The sequence below is a fragment of the Gallinula chloropus genome (genome assembly GCF_964237585.1).
Source record: "Gallinula chloropus genome assembly, chromosome: 10".
Lineage (NCBI taxonomy): Eukaryota > Metazoa > Chordata > Aves > Gruiformes > Rallidae > Gallinula > Gallinula chloropus.
The window spans coordinates 18,674,328-18,690,031 of NC_140095.1; the positions used below are offsets into that span (position 1 = coordinate 18,674,328).

The following is a 15,704-nucleotide window of genomic DNA, read 5'->3' on the forward strand; positions in this document are numbered from 1 at the left end:
CTCCTGCTTTTAATTAACAGGTCTGAGGAGAGCTGTTGAGACGAGCGGAGCGCAGCTTTGCATGCTGACCTGATTGCCTCCCACGGGAGGCACTCCAGGAAGCCAGCTGTAGAGCTGTAAAGCCTGGCTTGGGTTCTGCTGCACCTCGGTAATTTATCAAGGAAACTGCCAAGGGTTTGCTAAGGGAGCCCAAATGAGGGGGTTGTGATCGACCTGGGAGCTCCCTGCTCACCCACATCTCCGGTGGCGTGGCTGCAAGAACAGCTGGGATCTGGCATCAACACCCCCTGCGATGAGTTTAGGTGGTATAAGGGTACAGGTGCAGCTGAGGGGAGTTTTGGAACAAAGCCATCATCTCCTGCTGCCCTAAGCAAAGCTTGGAGGGTTAAGCCAAACAAAATAATTACATGGGAGACCTCTCCGCTTACCGAAGAGTTGAGACCTCCTCAACCCATGTGTGCTCTCCCTTCTCTCTGTCAGAATCAGCTGAGAAATTTAAAGGAAGAAGACAAATGACTTCTGAAAAATTAGCCATCAGCTTGGACGTGTAAAAGGGTTTCCATTTGGCTGTATTAGGCTCCAGCTGTTTGGGCACAGCTGGGCCATCCCTAGGCCTGTCAGCCGCTAGAGGTGGAATGGAACAAGAAAGCAGAGCCCCACTGTCAGCCCTGATCCCCAGAGGAAACACTACCCACTGTCCTTCTGGTATGGGGAGCCCACTGTTGCTGCTTGTTTTTTAATGTAAGAATTATGAGTGCATGCCAGGTGAGTAAATGTTCCCATTCCTCCTCCCTGTGCAGGGCAAACGTATCCATCTTCCCTGAGCTCCCTTACAAAGATCCTGCATGGAGGGATGGCAGCAGGGAGAAGCAGACCCCATGGAAGGGATGCTCAGCTCTCAGAGGGGAGGCTGTCCTGACATAGGTGTGCCAGCAGGCAGGGGAACCCTGGAAACCTCCTGGGGAAAAAGGCTGGAGTGGGAAGCAAACTAGTGAAGCTCCGATGGAAAGCAGATATCCCAAGGAAAGTGTGCCACAGTGACTGGGGGATGCAGGACAAAGGAGAAGCAAACATTTCGGTGCAAGGGGACAGTTCAGCTCCAGCTCTGTGCTTGTGCCGGCGTGCGGCCAGGCTCCGGAGCTGCTGTTTCGGGTATGCATGCCACCTAGTGAACAGGAGAAAGAAGAGCAAACATCCTTCCTGCTGCCCTTGCAAGCCTGGAAATCAGGCCCAACACAGTCCCGATGGGTGCTTGTGAGGGCAGGTGGGGAGCCAGGGCAATGTGTCCCTGCCACCTGGCCCCATCCCACCCAGGACAGGGGCAACAACAAACCCCATCTTCAAGCAGAGCCACCAGCCTCTGGGGAGGCCTGGCTTGCAGCAGGAGAATATACAACAGCATTTGGCTTAACTTGGGTGCAGATGAGCACTGAAGGAAGTGCCTACAGCAGTGCTCACCTCCAGCTGCCCTCCTGCAGCAATAGCAGGAAGGCAGCTCAGCACAAGCCCCAGCTCCATGACCATGCCTGCCTTTCCTGCTTTTTCTTCCCCCCACCCCAGTTTCATTGTCCCCATCATAGCACAAACACTGGAAAAGTCTTTGGGCAGCTCAGAGCCCAGCGCTGAGGAGGTAATGAAGAGAGCTGGGAATTCTACAGCTGCTGCAGCACTGGTAACTTTTCAGGGCTGTCATCTCTACTTTTACAAAAATCAGGAAAGGTTTTAACTTTTGCTGCGTTTCCAGCATGATACCAGGGCAGGGTGGTAGGTAACAGTTATTTCTGGAATGCACAGTGCTTTCCATGTATTTATAAATGTAAGTAGCCTCACGGTTGAAGCTGCCCGCAGGCACTGCCAAGGACATGCAGATGAAGTTAAATATTCCCACGAGATCATCTGCTTCACGGGAATACATTGAGTGAGGCCATTATTGACCAGTGTGTCCCAGGGGACAACACAGTACTGGTACATGCAAATGAAGGAGATGGGTAATTATGTGTCCTCAGCTACTTCATTTCTTATTACCTCATGGAACAAGGAGACAGGCATCCCAATACTTTGCTCTCGTCCTTCTTTCACCACGTAGCTGCCCATGTAAACCCACTGCCACAACTTACAATATCAGCTCACTCTCCCCTTCATCACCTCACATCTGAGCTCAGAGCCTGTGATATTACTTGACCAAGGTAGACACAGATAACAAGGTAATCTCCCACATGAAGCCCAAGGTAGCAAGTGGCCTGCTCCAGCTCAATCCTCCAAAAATGAGAGAAACTCTACCAACACCCTAAAGCTGGTGTCAAATCTGCCTTTGCACATCACATGTCCTTGCTTGGTGGAGAGTGTCTGAATGAAAGAGATAACAAAACCACCAGCCCAAAATTAAGACCACACAGGCCCTGTGTTTGGTTCCAGAGGTGGTGGGAGCTTGTCTGAGCAGTGCAGGGGGGCAAGCAGAGGTCTCCTACTACACTGGCAGGGGCAGATATGATCTATACCTTGTGCTCATAACACATCAACCACAGCATGACCAGCCAGTCCAGGGAGGTGACTGTCCCGCTCTACATTGCACTGGTACAGACTCACCTTGAGAGTGAATGCAGCCTCACCTCCAGCACTGGATGCATTTTTGGAGACCACAGTACAAGAGGGACATAAAAATATTAGAGAGGGTCCAGAGAAGGAGAACAAGGATGGTGAAGGGTCTGGAAGGGGAAGTCATATGAGGAGAGGCTGAAGTCCCTCAGTTTGCTCAGCCTGGAAAAGAGGAGGCTGAGGGGAGACCTCATTGTGGTCTGTGGCTTCCTGACCTGGGGAGGGAAGGGGCAGAGAGTTATCTCCTCTCTTTGGTGACCACTGATAGAACCCAAGGGAACAGTGTGAAGCTGAGACAGGGGAGGTTTAGGCTGGATATTAGGAAGGGATTCTTTAGTGAGAGGGAGGTCAGGCACTGGCAGAGGCTCCCCAGGAAAGTGGTCACAGCTGTGAGCTGGACTGAGTTCGAGAAATGCCTGGATGATGCGCTCAGTCCCATGCTCTGACCTGGCTGGCCTGTGTGGAGGTGGGAGTTGGACTCGATGGTCCCTATGTGCCCCTTCCAACTTAGGAGATTCCATGGTTCTATGACTCACATTTCCAGGATCCAAGCACTCCTCAGCTGAAGGCAGAGTGGGAAGGAGGCCAGGGGCACCCCTAGGACCTCCTTGTCCCAGCACAAGGGCGCTGCGCCAGTTGACTGCTGTCTTCTTACGGGTGGACAAGCTCAACGCGGGGGAAAAGCGCAGAAAAAAACCCCAAACCAAACTCAAAAAAGCCTCGCACAGGGTACCTCTGGAAGCCATGGGCCTGCAGTACCCGCTTTTCACCGAGCAGGGTCAGCCGCGCACCACCTGAGCACAGAACGAGCCGCCCTGCGCTCCCCCGTCTCCCGCACAGATGCGATCCCGCCGCTCTCACGCAACCCCACGGCGCTACTCCGCAGGGCTGGGAGCTCAGCCTGGCAAGGTCCCCCTGCCAGAGCCGGCTCGGGAGGCTTCTGTAAGCCAGCAGGACCCAGGGTGGAAGCCAAGCTGGGCTGAGGCCACAGCAGGCGATCAGGTGGGAAATCAGACACGTGCCCAGGTTTCTCAGGCTGTTACTTTATTAGAAGGGTCTCTACAGCATAGTGGTGGCCCCGTGGAAGACACGTTACAAAATATTTAAAACCCCTTTTTATTCAAAACCACCTTTTAAAAAATAGTATCCCACCCCCCTCAAAAATAAGCCGGGTTTATTATTCATGGTTCCTTCAACATCCGCTTTGGAAAGGGGAAGAACAGAGCAACCACCCCACAGCTCACCGTGTAAACATGACAATCAGATGTGCTCCCCTGCCCTCTTCTCTGAGAGGGACATGGTCCTGAGTCCCCAGCGCAACCAGAGAGGGAACAAAAGGCAGGGGACAAAAACCATTCCCACCCTCTAGTATAGCAAAAGCCAAACTTTGTTGCTAGCTCCAGGCTGCAAGTAGGCTGGACTGGAGAAAGGGACCATTTACCATGGGGCCATCACATCAGCTCTGTAAAAGCCCCCAGAAATAGTCTCCTTCCTCGTGGCTGCACAATAGCCAGAGTGAGCTGACACTCCTGGGGCTGGTGAAGGAAGAAGCAGTCAGAGGCATCACAGCCCTTCGGCTGGAGGAGGTACCTTATGAACAGTATGCTGCAAGTCACACGTGACACATCAAAGGACAGGCACCAGGCACTGATTTCTGTGACAACAACCATTTTGTAGAATAAGCTCCAGCCTGACTCCAGTGGGACCAGGGACAAACCTGCTGGAACCACCAGCACACGTTTCTTACACGACTAAAGGGCTCAGACCAGCACACTGCCCTGGTTCAGGCACAACCAGCTCACAACCTGGCATCATCGTTATCTGAAAGGCACAGTCAGTGCTTCTGGAGATGGGACAGGCAGTCTTCCTTGGAGAACTGGGTAGTTACTGAAAAGCTGCTAAGCTGTCTGCCTGCAAAGGGTCCCAGCCTTTAGGTACCCATCTAGGCTATGTTTATTAATAGAGAAATTAATGGTGGAGACTCAGAAGACACTTGAAATGGCCCAAACAGATGTGCTCTTACTAGTTCGCAGGAAGCTTATAAATACATATTATGAACTCTAAATGGGTAGTAAACGTGCTCCTCCAGCTGACTCCTTCAGCTAGGTACCTACTAGTATAGCACATCACATACCAATGTTTCCTGAAATGTCAGTGTCTCTCTAAATTAACACATAAGACTTTAATATAACTTTTTTCTTTCTTTCTTTTTTTTTTTTTTTAAAGCAGAAACATTTTTTCTTGCTAGGGAAACAGGCCTGAAGCAAACAGTGTTGCCTGGAGATCAACAGGGATAAAAACTTAAGTGCTACTTTACACCTTTTGATTGTGTAAAGAAGAAGGTGCTTCCAAGTGAGGTCTGTCCCTCCTACCCAGGTCTGTGCTCTGGGTCCTACCCAGCAGCTCAGCCAATCACTGCCCCGTGCAGGTGGGAAAGGCAGCACAAACAAGACACATCAACACAGAGCGGAAAGGACAGAGGGCTGGACCTGCCACTGCTCTGCAGCATGACTCTAAACTGAGGAGAACCATCTGAGAAACTGTGGCACACCATAAGGACATGAGGCATCAGTGGACAGAGCAATGCTGAGAGTAACAAGTCACCATGACCTGTGTTGCATCTCCCCTTCCCTTGTATCCTTGCTTCAAGGCTCCTTTACTCCTTCCAAATGACACCTTGCAGCCCACAACCCTGATTGCAGAATGACAAGGCTGTCCCAGCACTTAAAAAAAAGGAATCTCAATCTCAAGCACATGTGTGATGATGAGAGCTCCAGCAATAACACTCCTTGGCCCCTTAGTTGTCTTTTCCGGAAGGCACTTGGCTGTGACTGAGACAGGCTGTGACCTGGCAGGACTGAGTGCTGCTACAAGCCTCCCCCTCTGCACACACACACCTTTAAGAGACAAAAGCCTGCAGCCAGCTGAACAGTTTAATTATGCCATAGTCCAGTCTCTGATAAGATAGTGTTAGCTAGGTGCCAGAGGGACCGTGGTGCCAGCAGTCATGGCAAAGAAGCAGAAGCATCTTTGGAAGGACATCCAGCCAGTCCCTGCATAGTCTGTATGGGGTGGAAGAGAAAAGGAAAAACCCAACCCTCCATTCCCAAAGACAAGAGAAATCCAAATCACTGTCTCTCCTTGAGCAAAAAAGGGCCACAGTAGACAGAAATAAATCTAAGGCAAGTACTGGCAAGCCATGAGGTCAAGGTTAGTCTAAGACAATGCCAAAACTGCTCTACCCCAGACCATGGGTTATAGAGGACCAGGAAGAGAAGCAGCCACAGTGAAGAGAGCAGCTGATAAGCCCTGCCCAGAGGGCAGGAGCCATGGCCTGTTTCTCTTGTTCAGAGCAGGTATTGCTTCAGCCTGAGTTGACAAGAGCTGAGCACCAGGCTCACGAGAGGCGATGCGTCCAGCCAACAGTGCAAGTGCGGTCGCAGAAAGAGTCCTGCCTGGCTTCCCAGTGTGGAGCTGTGCTGGGCAGGCCAGCTCCTGGAGAAGCCACCAGAACTTCCAGTCAGCATCCCCCAGTGCAGGACGGAGGCCACATGTATCCCAGACAGAACAAGGGGACAGGAGGGTGCTGTTTTAAGAGGCAGCTGCCAAGAGGATCTTGCAAGTCCAAGTTACCCACCTGGCAGCCCAGGAGGATGCAGCAAGTACCAGCTGGTGGCCTGCCAGCTGAGGGTCCTTACGAGCTCTCTGCGGAGCTGAATGGGACAAACTTGGCGTGCTTGGTTGGGGATGCTGGTGTCTGTCCATCTGCCTCCTCACTCAGCTTGAAGAACATCTCCTGCTCACGTTTCTTCTGGTTCAGCTCATCCTCCAGGGCCTTAAGCAGAAGGGAACACACATGAGCTGTATGTGAGATTGTACTGGAGCTACGGACACTGCCCCCTCCAACGAGGCAAGCAGGACACGCTGCTCATGCTGAGGAAGCACTCACCTTCTTCCGTGGCCTCAGCTTGTCTCGCCACTCCTTCATGTGCTGGTTGTGGTTCTCATCCAGGGACTTCAGCTTCTGTGTCTCGTGCTCAATCAAGAGGTGACACTTTTCATTCTAAACACAGATCACAAAACATTAAGCAGCTGGGAATATAAACTCAAGTGGTTAAACAGGACTTGTGTCAGCCAGAGGCCGAGCTCTGAGCTCCAGGGCACATTTAGCCACAAGAACATCTCCATGCAGAGCAAGGTGCCATCAGGACTGCAGCCATCTGCAGCCACTTCTTACAACACTTCTTTACTGAGCTGAAGCAGAATCAGAACACAGACAGCTCTGAGAAACCGAGCCAGGAGGGATGGGTACCTGCAGCTGCTGGAGCTCATTTGTGTTGCTCTCACACTGGGCCTGCATGTCCTTCATCTGTGTCTCATGCTTCTGCTGCTGGTGCAGCCGCTCTGCTTTTTGCCTCTTCTCTTCTTGCTGAGCAAACTGGAAGAGACAAAACCAAGTGCCCATGTAGGCAGCCTTGCTCTGATTGCTGAAGCTGGCTGAGACACTGGCCAGCTCACACTGTTGTACAGGAAAGAAAGGAAACCCCTGAGGATGCTTCCCAGCACTAGCCATGATGGCAACAGTGCTGAAAACCACACAAGCAAAAGGCTTCTGACTCCCTGTAGTGGGTTAGAAATTTGGGAACAGTGGCCTTTATCTGCCCTCCCTTCTGTCAGTAGGGCAGCAAAGCACTTCACCCTAAAGCCAAGCCTCAACCCCGGTGCCCTCTGCAAGACCTGTTTAATCTTCTCCCGCTGCTCGGATGCACTCCCACTGGAGTGGATGTGAAGACTCTTCTTGTACATGGCCATGCGCGTCTTCCCTTCGCTCCGCTGGATTTTGGGGAGCCGGGCCTTCTCCTGCTGCTGCCGAATTTTCAGCTGCTCTAACATGCGCTGGTTGTATCGCTGCATTTGTTCCCTCTCCTGCAATGGCAAAGGAACAGGTGTCAGAGGGGGAGGGACACCTCAGGCCAGCAAGAAAAGTGCTGAGGAGACCAAAGAGAGCTGGGAGCAGGTCTGGGAGTTGCATGGAGGTAGCTGCCTGGAGGTAGCTGCTGACAGACAGCTCCCATGGGACAAGAAGTGATGGCAGCTACTGAACATACTGTGAAAGCAGAGGAGAAGGCGGCTGCTAGGCAGCAGAAACAACTGTGAGATGTGCCAGGCTTCACTCACTGCTCTAGGAGGGATCCATCAACCCACACACTGGACAGGGACAAATTCACAACTGCTTCTCATACATGAGATGCACACAGCACAGAACACACGACCCAGGTAAGTAGGCTGACCTGAGTATTATTCTGATCCCCTTTCACTAATAACGACCAAGTCCCTTAGCTCCTAACCCACTATTACCCACAGCCTGGAAGGGCAACATCCCTTCTGGGGAAACCCAGGCACCTTGCCAACCACCTGTGGAGCAAGGTGCTAACTCTTCACCTTCTCATGCTTTCGGAGCAACTCGTGCCTCTGGAGGAAATACTGGTCCTTCAGCTGCTGCTTGACAAGCTGGTGCTTCTCCTGTTGCTGATGCTCTTCGAGATCCCAGATGCATGCCTCCCGGTCTGGGAAAGGGAGAAGGGTCAGGAGACAACTCAGCCTGTCCCCCAGCTTGGTCACACGAAGCATCCCAAGCACAAGTAATTGCTACTCGCAGGAGCAGTGCAGCAGATGTGGAGGGTGATCATTCACCTCCTGTTTTCCAAGCGATATTGGTTGCAAACCATATTGGAGAATAATTTCTCGCAATTATGAAGCCTAATTGGTTCGTATTTGTAAAGCGCTTCGAAGATTAAAGTGCTAAGTATTATTATTGTTAAACATTTAGACAGGCTCTGGCAAGGCTGTTTTTTCCAAATCCTATCCTGCCAGCTTGCAACTCTGTCACAGCATCTGTTGCGTGGGAAGAGCCAGCGTTGGATAAACCCATCGTTACAGCATTCGCTTTCCTCCTTTCCAGCCTTTGCCACCCACCTCTCATGAGCTGCTGTTTTTTGTTCAGGCACTCGCGTTCCTTGTCGCAGATCTCTTTTTTGTTCTGGGCGGTTATGTTCTTCATGGCTAGCTCCAGGTCCTCCTTCTGCTTGGCCAAAAACTCCTGTTCCTGGAAGAAAACAGCCGTAGCACCATGAGTTCTCCTTCTGCTGTGACTTGAAAAGCATCTGGTGGTGTTTTAGAAACTGCCAGTCCCTCAACGAGGAATGATGCTCCTGGCTACTACACACTTCCCAATCATGGAGTTGGGGCAATCTTCTCTCAGCCTTACCATGGTTTGTTTTTTCTGGGCAAAGTCATCCATCTTCACCTTCATGTTCCCTTTGCGCTGTTGCCGTGGCAGCTTCTCAACCTCATTCTTGACCTTCGGGGAAGGAAAGGAGATTTATCAGCAGGTAACTTTAGGCCAAGAGGAACCCCACCCATTGTCACCAAACAGCTGGGCAACAGAAAACACTCAATTATACCAAAGGCAGGCAAGAGTTCCCTGCTAAAACACAAACAACTGCTGCTCTCTCAAGTTCTGCTACGGGGAAATGCTGAAGCTTTCCTGGAAGAAACAGATGCAGGAAGCCAGCTTTCCCCCATCCAGTCCCCAGTCTTACCTCCTTCTTCATCTGCTTCAGCTGCTCCAGGAACTTGACGTGGTCCCGCTCCTGCTCCAGGCGAATGCGCTTGGCCTCCTCCCGCCGGCGCAGCGAGTGATCTTGCTCCATCTTCTCAATCTGCTGCTTCTGCTGCCGCTCGAGGTTTTCCAGTTCAGTGTCATAGAACTTCTTCTTTGTCTGTGTGGGAAGAGAGCAGAGGTCAACTCCAGCCTCCTCCCTGCTTTGTTTCCTTCCAAAAAGTTAAAAAATAAATAAAAAGGGGGTGGGGGGCGAGGGGAGGGATTGTCCTTGCATGGATCGAGCCCCTTTCTTTACTGAACAGAGACATTTCTAACACCCCACAAAGCACACAGGGCACAGCCAGCTCTAGCACAAGCACACAGCATTTCTGACCCTGCCCTTGTGCTGATGTACTTTAAGCTTTTCTCCTGTTTATGTCTTGATCTGCAGTGTCCCACTGGGACCCACGGCCCTGGACCAACATTAGCAGGCAGGGAATCCCAAGCATAAGAACTATTTCTCTGGAGACAAGGATTTCTGAGCGGGAGAAGGCTGTGCTCCAACAGCACCCTGTATATGATCTCTCCCTCCTTGTGAGATGCAGGGATGCAACACCTGGGCATCAACAAAAGCCGTTTGCAAACTGCCCCAGGGAGACTTACAGAATTTTAGGGGTTGGAGGGGACCTCCAGAGGTCATCAAGACAGTAAAGGAAGTGGGTTTGGGGCATTTGTGCATCACACTGTGTGATGGATAGACCTCACAAGTGAGAGGTGACTTGCTAAGATGGGAATTTACAGACGTGGCATGTTAAGACTGTAGAAATACAACAGAGCACCCAAATGAGTGATGGCTCCCTGCCTGCTATGAGGAGATGGGCTTACCAGGCAGACACGCTACCTGAATTAATAAAGGGGTATTTAAAAGATGGATTGTGAAAGCTTTAAAGGGACTTATCTACGAAATTATTTTATTTCAAAGGAAGCTGCCCATGGAGGGACTAAGTATGTAAGCCCAGTTTATCTTCAGTTGACACTCAAAGTCCCAACAGATTTCCTGCTGTCACACACTAGCCACATCACTTTCTTATTTAAAGGGGTTTCTTCCATGAAATACAACAGCACTATAAACTCTCAGACATACAAGAAAAGATCATTACAGAGGGAAAGTCCAGAAAACCCTGTCCCCTGCTACACCCTGCCAGGCAACAGCAGCCACTGAGCTGCAGGCTGCACACACTTAACGCCCACCAAAGCCTCTGTCCCCCCACAAACCCATCCCATGTCTCAAATCCTGTCCTGTGACAGTCCTGCTCCCCCTGGACATGACACCCCAGGACTGCTGCAACCCAGACAGCATTGCTCTGTGTGAGGGATTGTGGGGGCATCTGCAGAGGAGTCAAATGAGCTGACACCCAGGAGCTTCCCCTCCCCTTCCCACGCACCGTCATTTCTTGCTCAAAGCGCCTGAGCATCTGCTCCAGCTGCAGATGGTGTTTGCTGTTGAGCTGGGCCTGGTTTCGGTGCTCCTCCTTCTGAAGGAGACGCAGCTCCCGCAGCTCCTGGCGCCTGCAGAGGGTTGAAACAGAGGGAGAGAGAGAAAGCAAGTCAGACAAGTTCAGAATCAATAACCAGAGCACTTCAGCAGGTGATAAGAGTCAAACAGCCATCCCGCAGCACCCTGCCACTTGCTCTGAGCACAGGCAGGAGGCAAATGCCAGCTGACTGATGTGCTCTCAGGCTCTGTGACTCCACTGCACTGCGAGGAAGCAGGATGCTAATTAAGGTAACCACTGGAATACTAGTGCTTCTCACAGGTAGGGCCTGTCAGCATTCATGACTTCTCAAACCCAGCCTGTCAAAGTTCCTAAGGTGGTTCTGCAGACACTGCTCCCCCAGCCAGCACTGAAAACGTCCATTATGCCAGCGGGGTTAGCACACACTGGTCTTCAAAACACAGCTCAGGACAAGCTGGTGCTGCACTGGCCCGGCCCCTGTGCTCCACAATCCATTCCTGATCACACCTGGGTGGCAGAAAGGGCAGTTTTCCCAAATTCTGACCTATCTACTGCAACATCACATCACTCCCCATCCAGCTTCACAGCCAGTAAAAGGACGTGAAGCCTTTTGCCATGTTTGTGCCCTTCTGAGCCCATTTGCCACGTTTGTGCCTGACTGAGCTGGATATCAGTCACATATCATGCAAAAGGAAGAGCAGCATCAGTTTCCCTGTACAGAATCCCCCCTGCTGTTGTGCATGAGCCTTACACACTGAGTAACACACTCTCTGGGGGCACTCCTGGGCAAAGCCCTTTGTTTTGAACAAAGAAATATTTCCAAACTCAAGCCCCACCAAATTGACTGGCACAATCTGATGTGCTCTCTTCTGATCTCACCTTCAAATCAACACCTTCACATGTTCCAAAAAGGCAGAATCAAGCCCCTTCAGTGCAAATCAAGATGCCAGGAGAGCTGATCGTGCCCACTAGCTATCCCCAGGGGAATAACCACTTCTCCCAAAAGGTGCTCAGGGACTCGATGCTTTCCAAGCCTCTCTGTCTCTTCCCTCCCCTCAAAGATGGAGTGGGGACTATTTAAAAATGTTAAAAGGAGCCTCTTTTCCGGGATGCCACCACAGCTGAGAGTGGACCAGGGGAAAGCCGCTGTGCCTGGAAGTTCCCTGTACACTAGCACACATGGTCCCTGTGTTTTATTGGGGTTGTATATACTTCTCACACAAAAATGAGTGACTAATAAGCTTAGGCATAGATCTGATATTAGGCCCTAGGAATACAGCTGCCACAGGGACACACATCACTTGGGACAGATCACATTCTCAGAGAATCCTTCAGAGCAGCACAAGGGAGCCCAGAATAGGGCATCAAGCAAAACAATTTCTATTTTAATTGTTTTAAGGGCCTTTTAATTTCAGTGCTGCTACTGATGGTAACAGAGTTAGAAACAGCAGTTTCTCTTCCTGAGAACAGATTGTGGAGGTCTGGAAGCGGTAAGATCCACAAAGGAATTGTAAAGACTTAAGCAGGGAGGATGCACCCATAAATACTGATGCTCAAGTTTACAACTCCCTTGGCCTTTATGTTAATAAAGTCTGAAGATACAAGAACAGAAGGAAGAGGAGCATCTTGAGAAGATTTCTGTCCTTATTTCCATGGAGCCAGCACATCTACAGTCCCGGACCCATTCAGTCATCCCCAGAGGCTGGAGCCACAGCACAAGCTTCTCTCATCACAGCCTTGCTGCATCTTATCCCTGAGATGCATCCCCCATTGCCCTGCATGCAAAGAGAGCTCAGCTTATGTGGCACAGCCACCCTTTGCCAGCCAAGGAAAGGCTAAAAGAAGTGACGTTCACACCAGAAAGTTCTCCTGTCCAAGTGGCACCAACACAGAAAATGAGAGGACTTCAGGTTACTCCTGGATTTTCTTGCAGAGAAGAAAACCCTGCCCTGGCTCTGCACCCTGACTTCCTTCCATCCCAGTGACCCACTTACCTGAGAAATCTCATCTCCTCGTCCTTCTTCTCATCCTCACTGATGATCTTTGAGGTGGTGACGCTCACCTCTACTCCATCCACCACAAACTTGCGGGTGCGTTTCAGCGTCTTCTTGTGCATCCGGGAATCCTGAGTTTGGCAGGGGAGGGAAGGGGGTGACCATGAAGCAGCTCCCTGGCTTATTGTACCCCCAAACCCTTGCAGGTGGGAGGCAGGCAAGGCCCCTGCAGCAGGCTGCAACTGCTGACAGAGCCACAGGGAAACAATCCAGCCCTGCTCGAAGGCTCAGCGCTCCTGTCCCTTGGGCCCTCATTACAACACTTCCCTAATCACAACCAGCTCTGAGCCCCACACAGAGACCTCCACAAAGCACAGCCCGGGCTCCCTTTCATTGGCAAACAAGTGCCAGGAGCACCATGTCCTCTCCCAGAAGTGACACAGCAGGTCAGCATCCCCCTCAGGGGGAGCAGCCCAAGCCTGGCTGAAGGCTGAAGGACTGCATCCAGGGACTCAATGTCTTTGGCAAAAAAAAAATAGGAGAAAATAATCACAAACGACATGAATTGTGCAGCCTACAGGGAAAGCACAGCAGTGGGGGGAGCAAAGGCTCCCTGAAGTCCTCTTGTTCTTACAGTGAGGCCCATTACAGATACAGAAGATGGCAGAAGAGCTTCAGAGCTTCACAGAAGAGCTTGCAAGGCCCAAAGTATGCCCCTGGAGAGTCTGCTGCAATGGAGGACCCAGAGAAACGACAAGGGCGTTCAGCTTGCCCACTGTGTAGCAACACACCACTGTAGTAGTGGGTCAACCAGCACAGAAATCACTGTAAGAAGGTTTGCATCTGAGCAGCGTCGGTCATAAAGGCTCTTACCACCCTGAACTGAACTACAGCAGCTGGCTAAACTCCTGTATTTTCCAAATCATGATCTCTTGAGGTCCCTTCCAACCCCTACAATTCTGTGAAATGAGAGAATGCCAACACTGAGGTGTCTGTGCCAGCCCCAGTGCCCAGTAACACCAGTGCTCAGTAACACCTGAGCCCAGCAGTCCAGGGCTGCTGCAACCCAGGCTCAGTCCCCAAGTGATCCCCAGGCTCTTTTCCCCATGGTTGAACAAGCAGCTCCCTGCCTTATTCATGGAGCTACTCAAATGTAGATCTGAAAGCAGAATTATTCATTTTCCCCTGGGCTTTTCTGTTATCCCTCAGTAGCAGGCCTGCACCCTCTCCTGACCGTGAGTCAAAGTATCTTCAAACATTCCTGTAAAGTAAATTTTCTCCAGAGAAGAGTCTGAGGAACTGTGGTCATATGGGACGTTGACTTTGAGTCCCTACTCAGAACACACTTAACAGAGCACATCCCAGTGTGCCTCCTCCAGCTCCCAAGGGCTTCATTCATCTAAAGCTGTGAACTCTCAGTCCCCATGCAGGTCAGACTTCAGAAATTCAAGCTAGACACTCAAAAGGAGGAGATCCCTCCAGAAACAGTTGTATCTGAGAAAGTTTGGGTTATCTTTTCCTCCTTCTGCCTATTTCTGACTCTTTTCTCTGCCAGCTGCAGCCTCCTAAACTCACTTGTAGATTTCTTATCTCTGATATTTCTTTAAAAAGAAAAAAAACTAGGTGCTTTCTGGGAAAAAACCCCAAACCTTTTTTCTTTTTGGACTAAGCTATATGGAACTGCAAAAAGTCTAGTAATAAAAAATTCACCTTAAACTTTGTAGTTTAGCCTGTGACACAAAGCACATAATAGCCAATGTTTACAACCAGAAATTATTTAATGCTTTTCTGCCCCTTCTCTTGCTGCAGCCTGCCTGGCACCCTGCTCATGAAATCCAACAGAAGCACGAGCAAGGGCTGAGCAGGGGAATTTAACCCCATGAAGCTCAGGCTGGGCAAGAAACCTGGATGAGGGGCTTGTGGACATCCTGGTGTGGGTACATGTGTTGTTTGTGTGTGTGTGTCCCCATGCACTCACAGTTCACTGTGCAAAGCAGAGGCTTCAGCAAAGCACCTTTCCCAGCATCCTCCAGCAGCATCATACCTGGGGAACAGCTCTGCTTGAACAGCGTGCTCAGAGCCATGCCAGGCAGTTTGTTCTGGCTGGGGCAATTCAAATCATGATGTAACATAACCCCCTCTTCAAGATTTACTCCCTGAAAAAACCCTAAAAGCCCCTTTCCCCTTCTAGAGGACAAACTGGGGAGAGCAATTACACATGTGGTGGTGTATTCAGCTGGCCTCAAGGAGACTGGGTGTCACGGGAAAGGCAGTGAGGAGGAGTAACTTGCTAAAGCAAGAGCATCACAGATCCCTCATTAGGGATCCACATTGACTGTGGGCTCCTGGGGGGGATGCTGGCTCTCCTGCTCACAGCAGGAGACAGGAGGGGAGGAAGGTTTTGCCAAGAATGGTTTTGGGCGTGTTGCTGTGCCGGGAAGCTATCACTCATGCAGGCAATCGGATAAAGACCTTGTGCAACACATCCCTCTGCCCCCTCAAGTCACACGTATTTACGCTTCTGAAGCTCAGCAAATACTGTTCCAGTTACTTTGCCTTTTTCTCTAAGCCATGCTGACCTGGCTGGCTCTGGCTCACAAGCATTCCCCCAGCCTCCAGAAAGCTTTAGCAAAAAACAGGGAGGTCTTTGTGAAAGTCACTGCTGACATGAACCAGGCCAGATGCATGAAAGGTTGGGAAAATTGAGAGGCACCTGCCCAAGCAAGCTTTCTCCTAGGGCTAGGTGTTCTAGGAAAGAGCAGCAGAGTGATGGGCAATAGATAAAGTTTAGAAAACTACATTTCGGGTTTCACATTTGTCCTTGCTCTGACTGCATAACTGGCATTGTTACGTCACACTTCTCAGGGACCCAAAATAGCTACAAAGCATCATATTTCACTAGATTTTAGTGGCCTGGGACAGCAGCAGCTCCAGCAAAAAGCTTCTCCTTCACTTAAATAAGGATGTGCCCATGGCATAGCTTAACCAAGCAGT

General features: G+C 50.7%; 1 protein-coding gene across 1 annotated transcript in view; it reads right to left on the bottom strand.

Annotated features, from left to right (window-relative positions):
• Nucleotides 1–6,273: 6,273 nt before the first annotated feature.
• The window catches only part of STK10 (serine/threonine kinase 10), a gene marked incomplete at its 5' end in the record, with an annotated part of 47,956 nt that continues 38,525 nt past the window's right edge, over nt 6,274–15,704 (bottom strand). The window contains 10 exons of the mRNA XM_084268873.1: nt 6,274–6,430; nt 6,545–6,658; nt 6,908–7,033; nt 7,333–7,521; nt 8,038–8,162; nt 8,572–8,701; nt 8,864–8,956; nt 9,198–9,377; nt 10,645–10,768; nt 12,711–12,841. Of these exons, the coding sequence (XP_084124999.1) occupies nt 6,290–6,430; nt 6,545–6,658; nt 6,908–7,033; nt 7,333–7,521; nt 8,038–8,162; nt 8,572–8,701; nt 8,864–8,956; nt 9,198–9,377; nt 10,645–10,768; nt 12,711–12,841 (1,353 nt within the window). The 3' untranslated portion in view covers nt 6,274–6,289. The remainder of the gene's footprint in view (nt 6,431–6,544; nt 6,659–6,907; nt 7,034–7,332; nt 7,522–8,037; nt 8,163–8,571; nt 8,702–8,863; nt 8,957–9,197; nt 9,378–10,644; nt 10,769–12,710; nt 12,842–15,704) is intronic.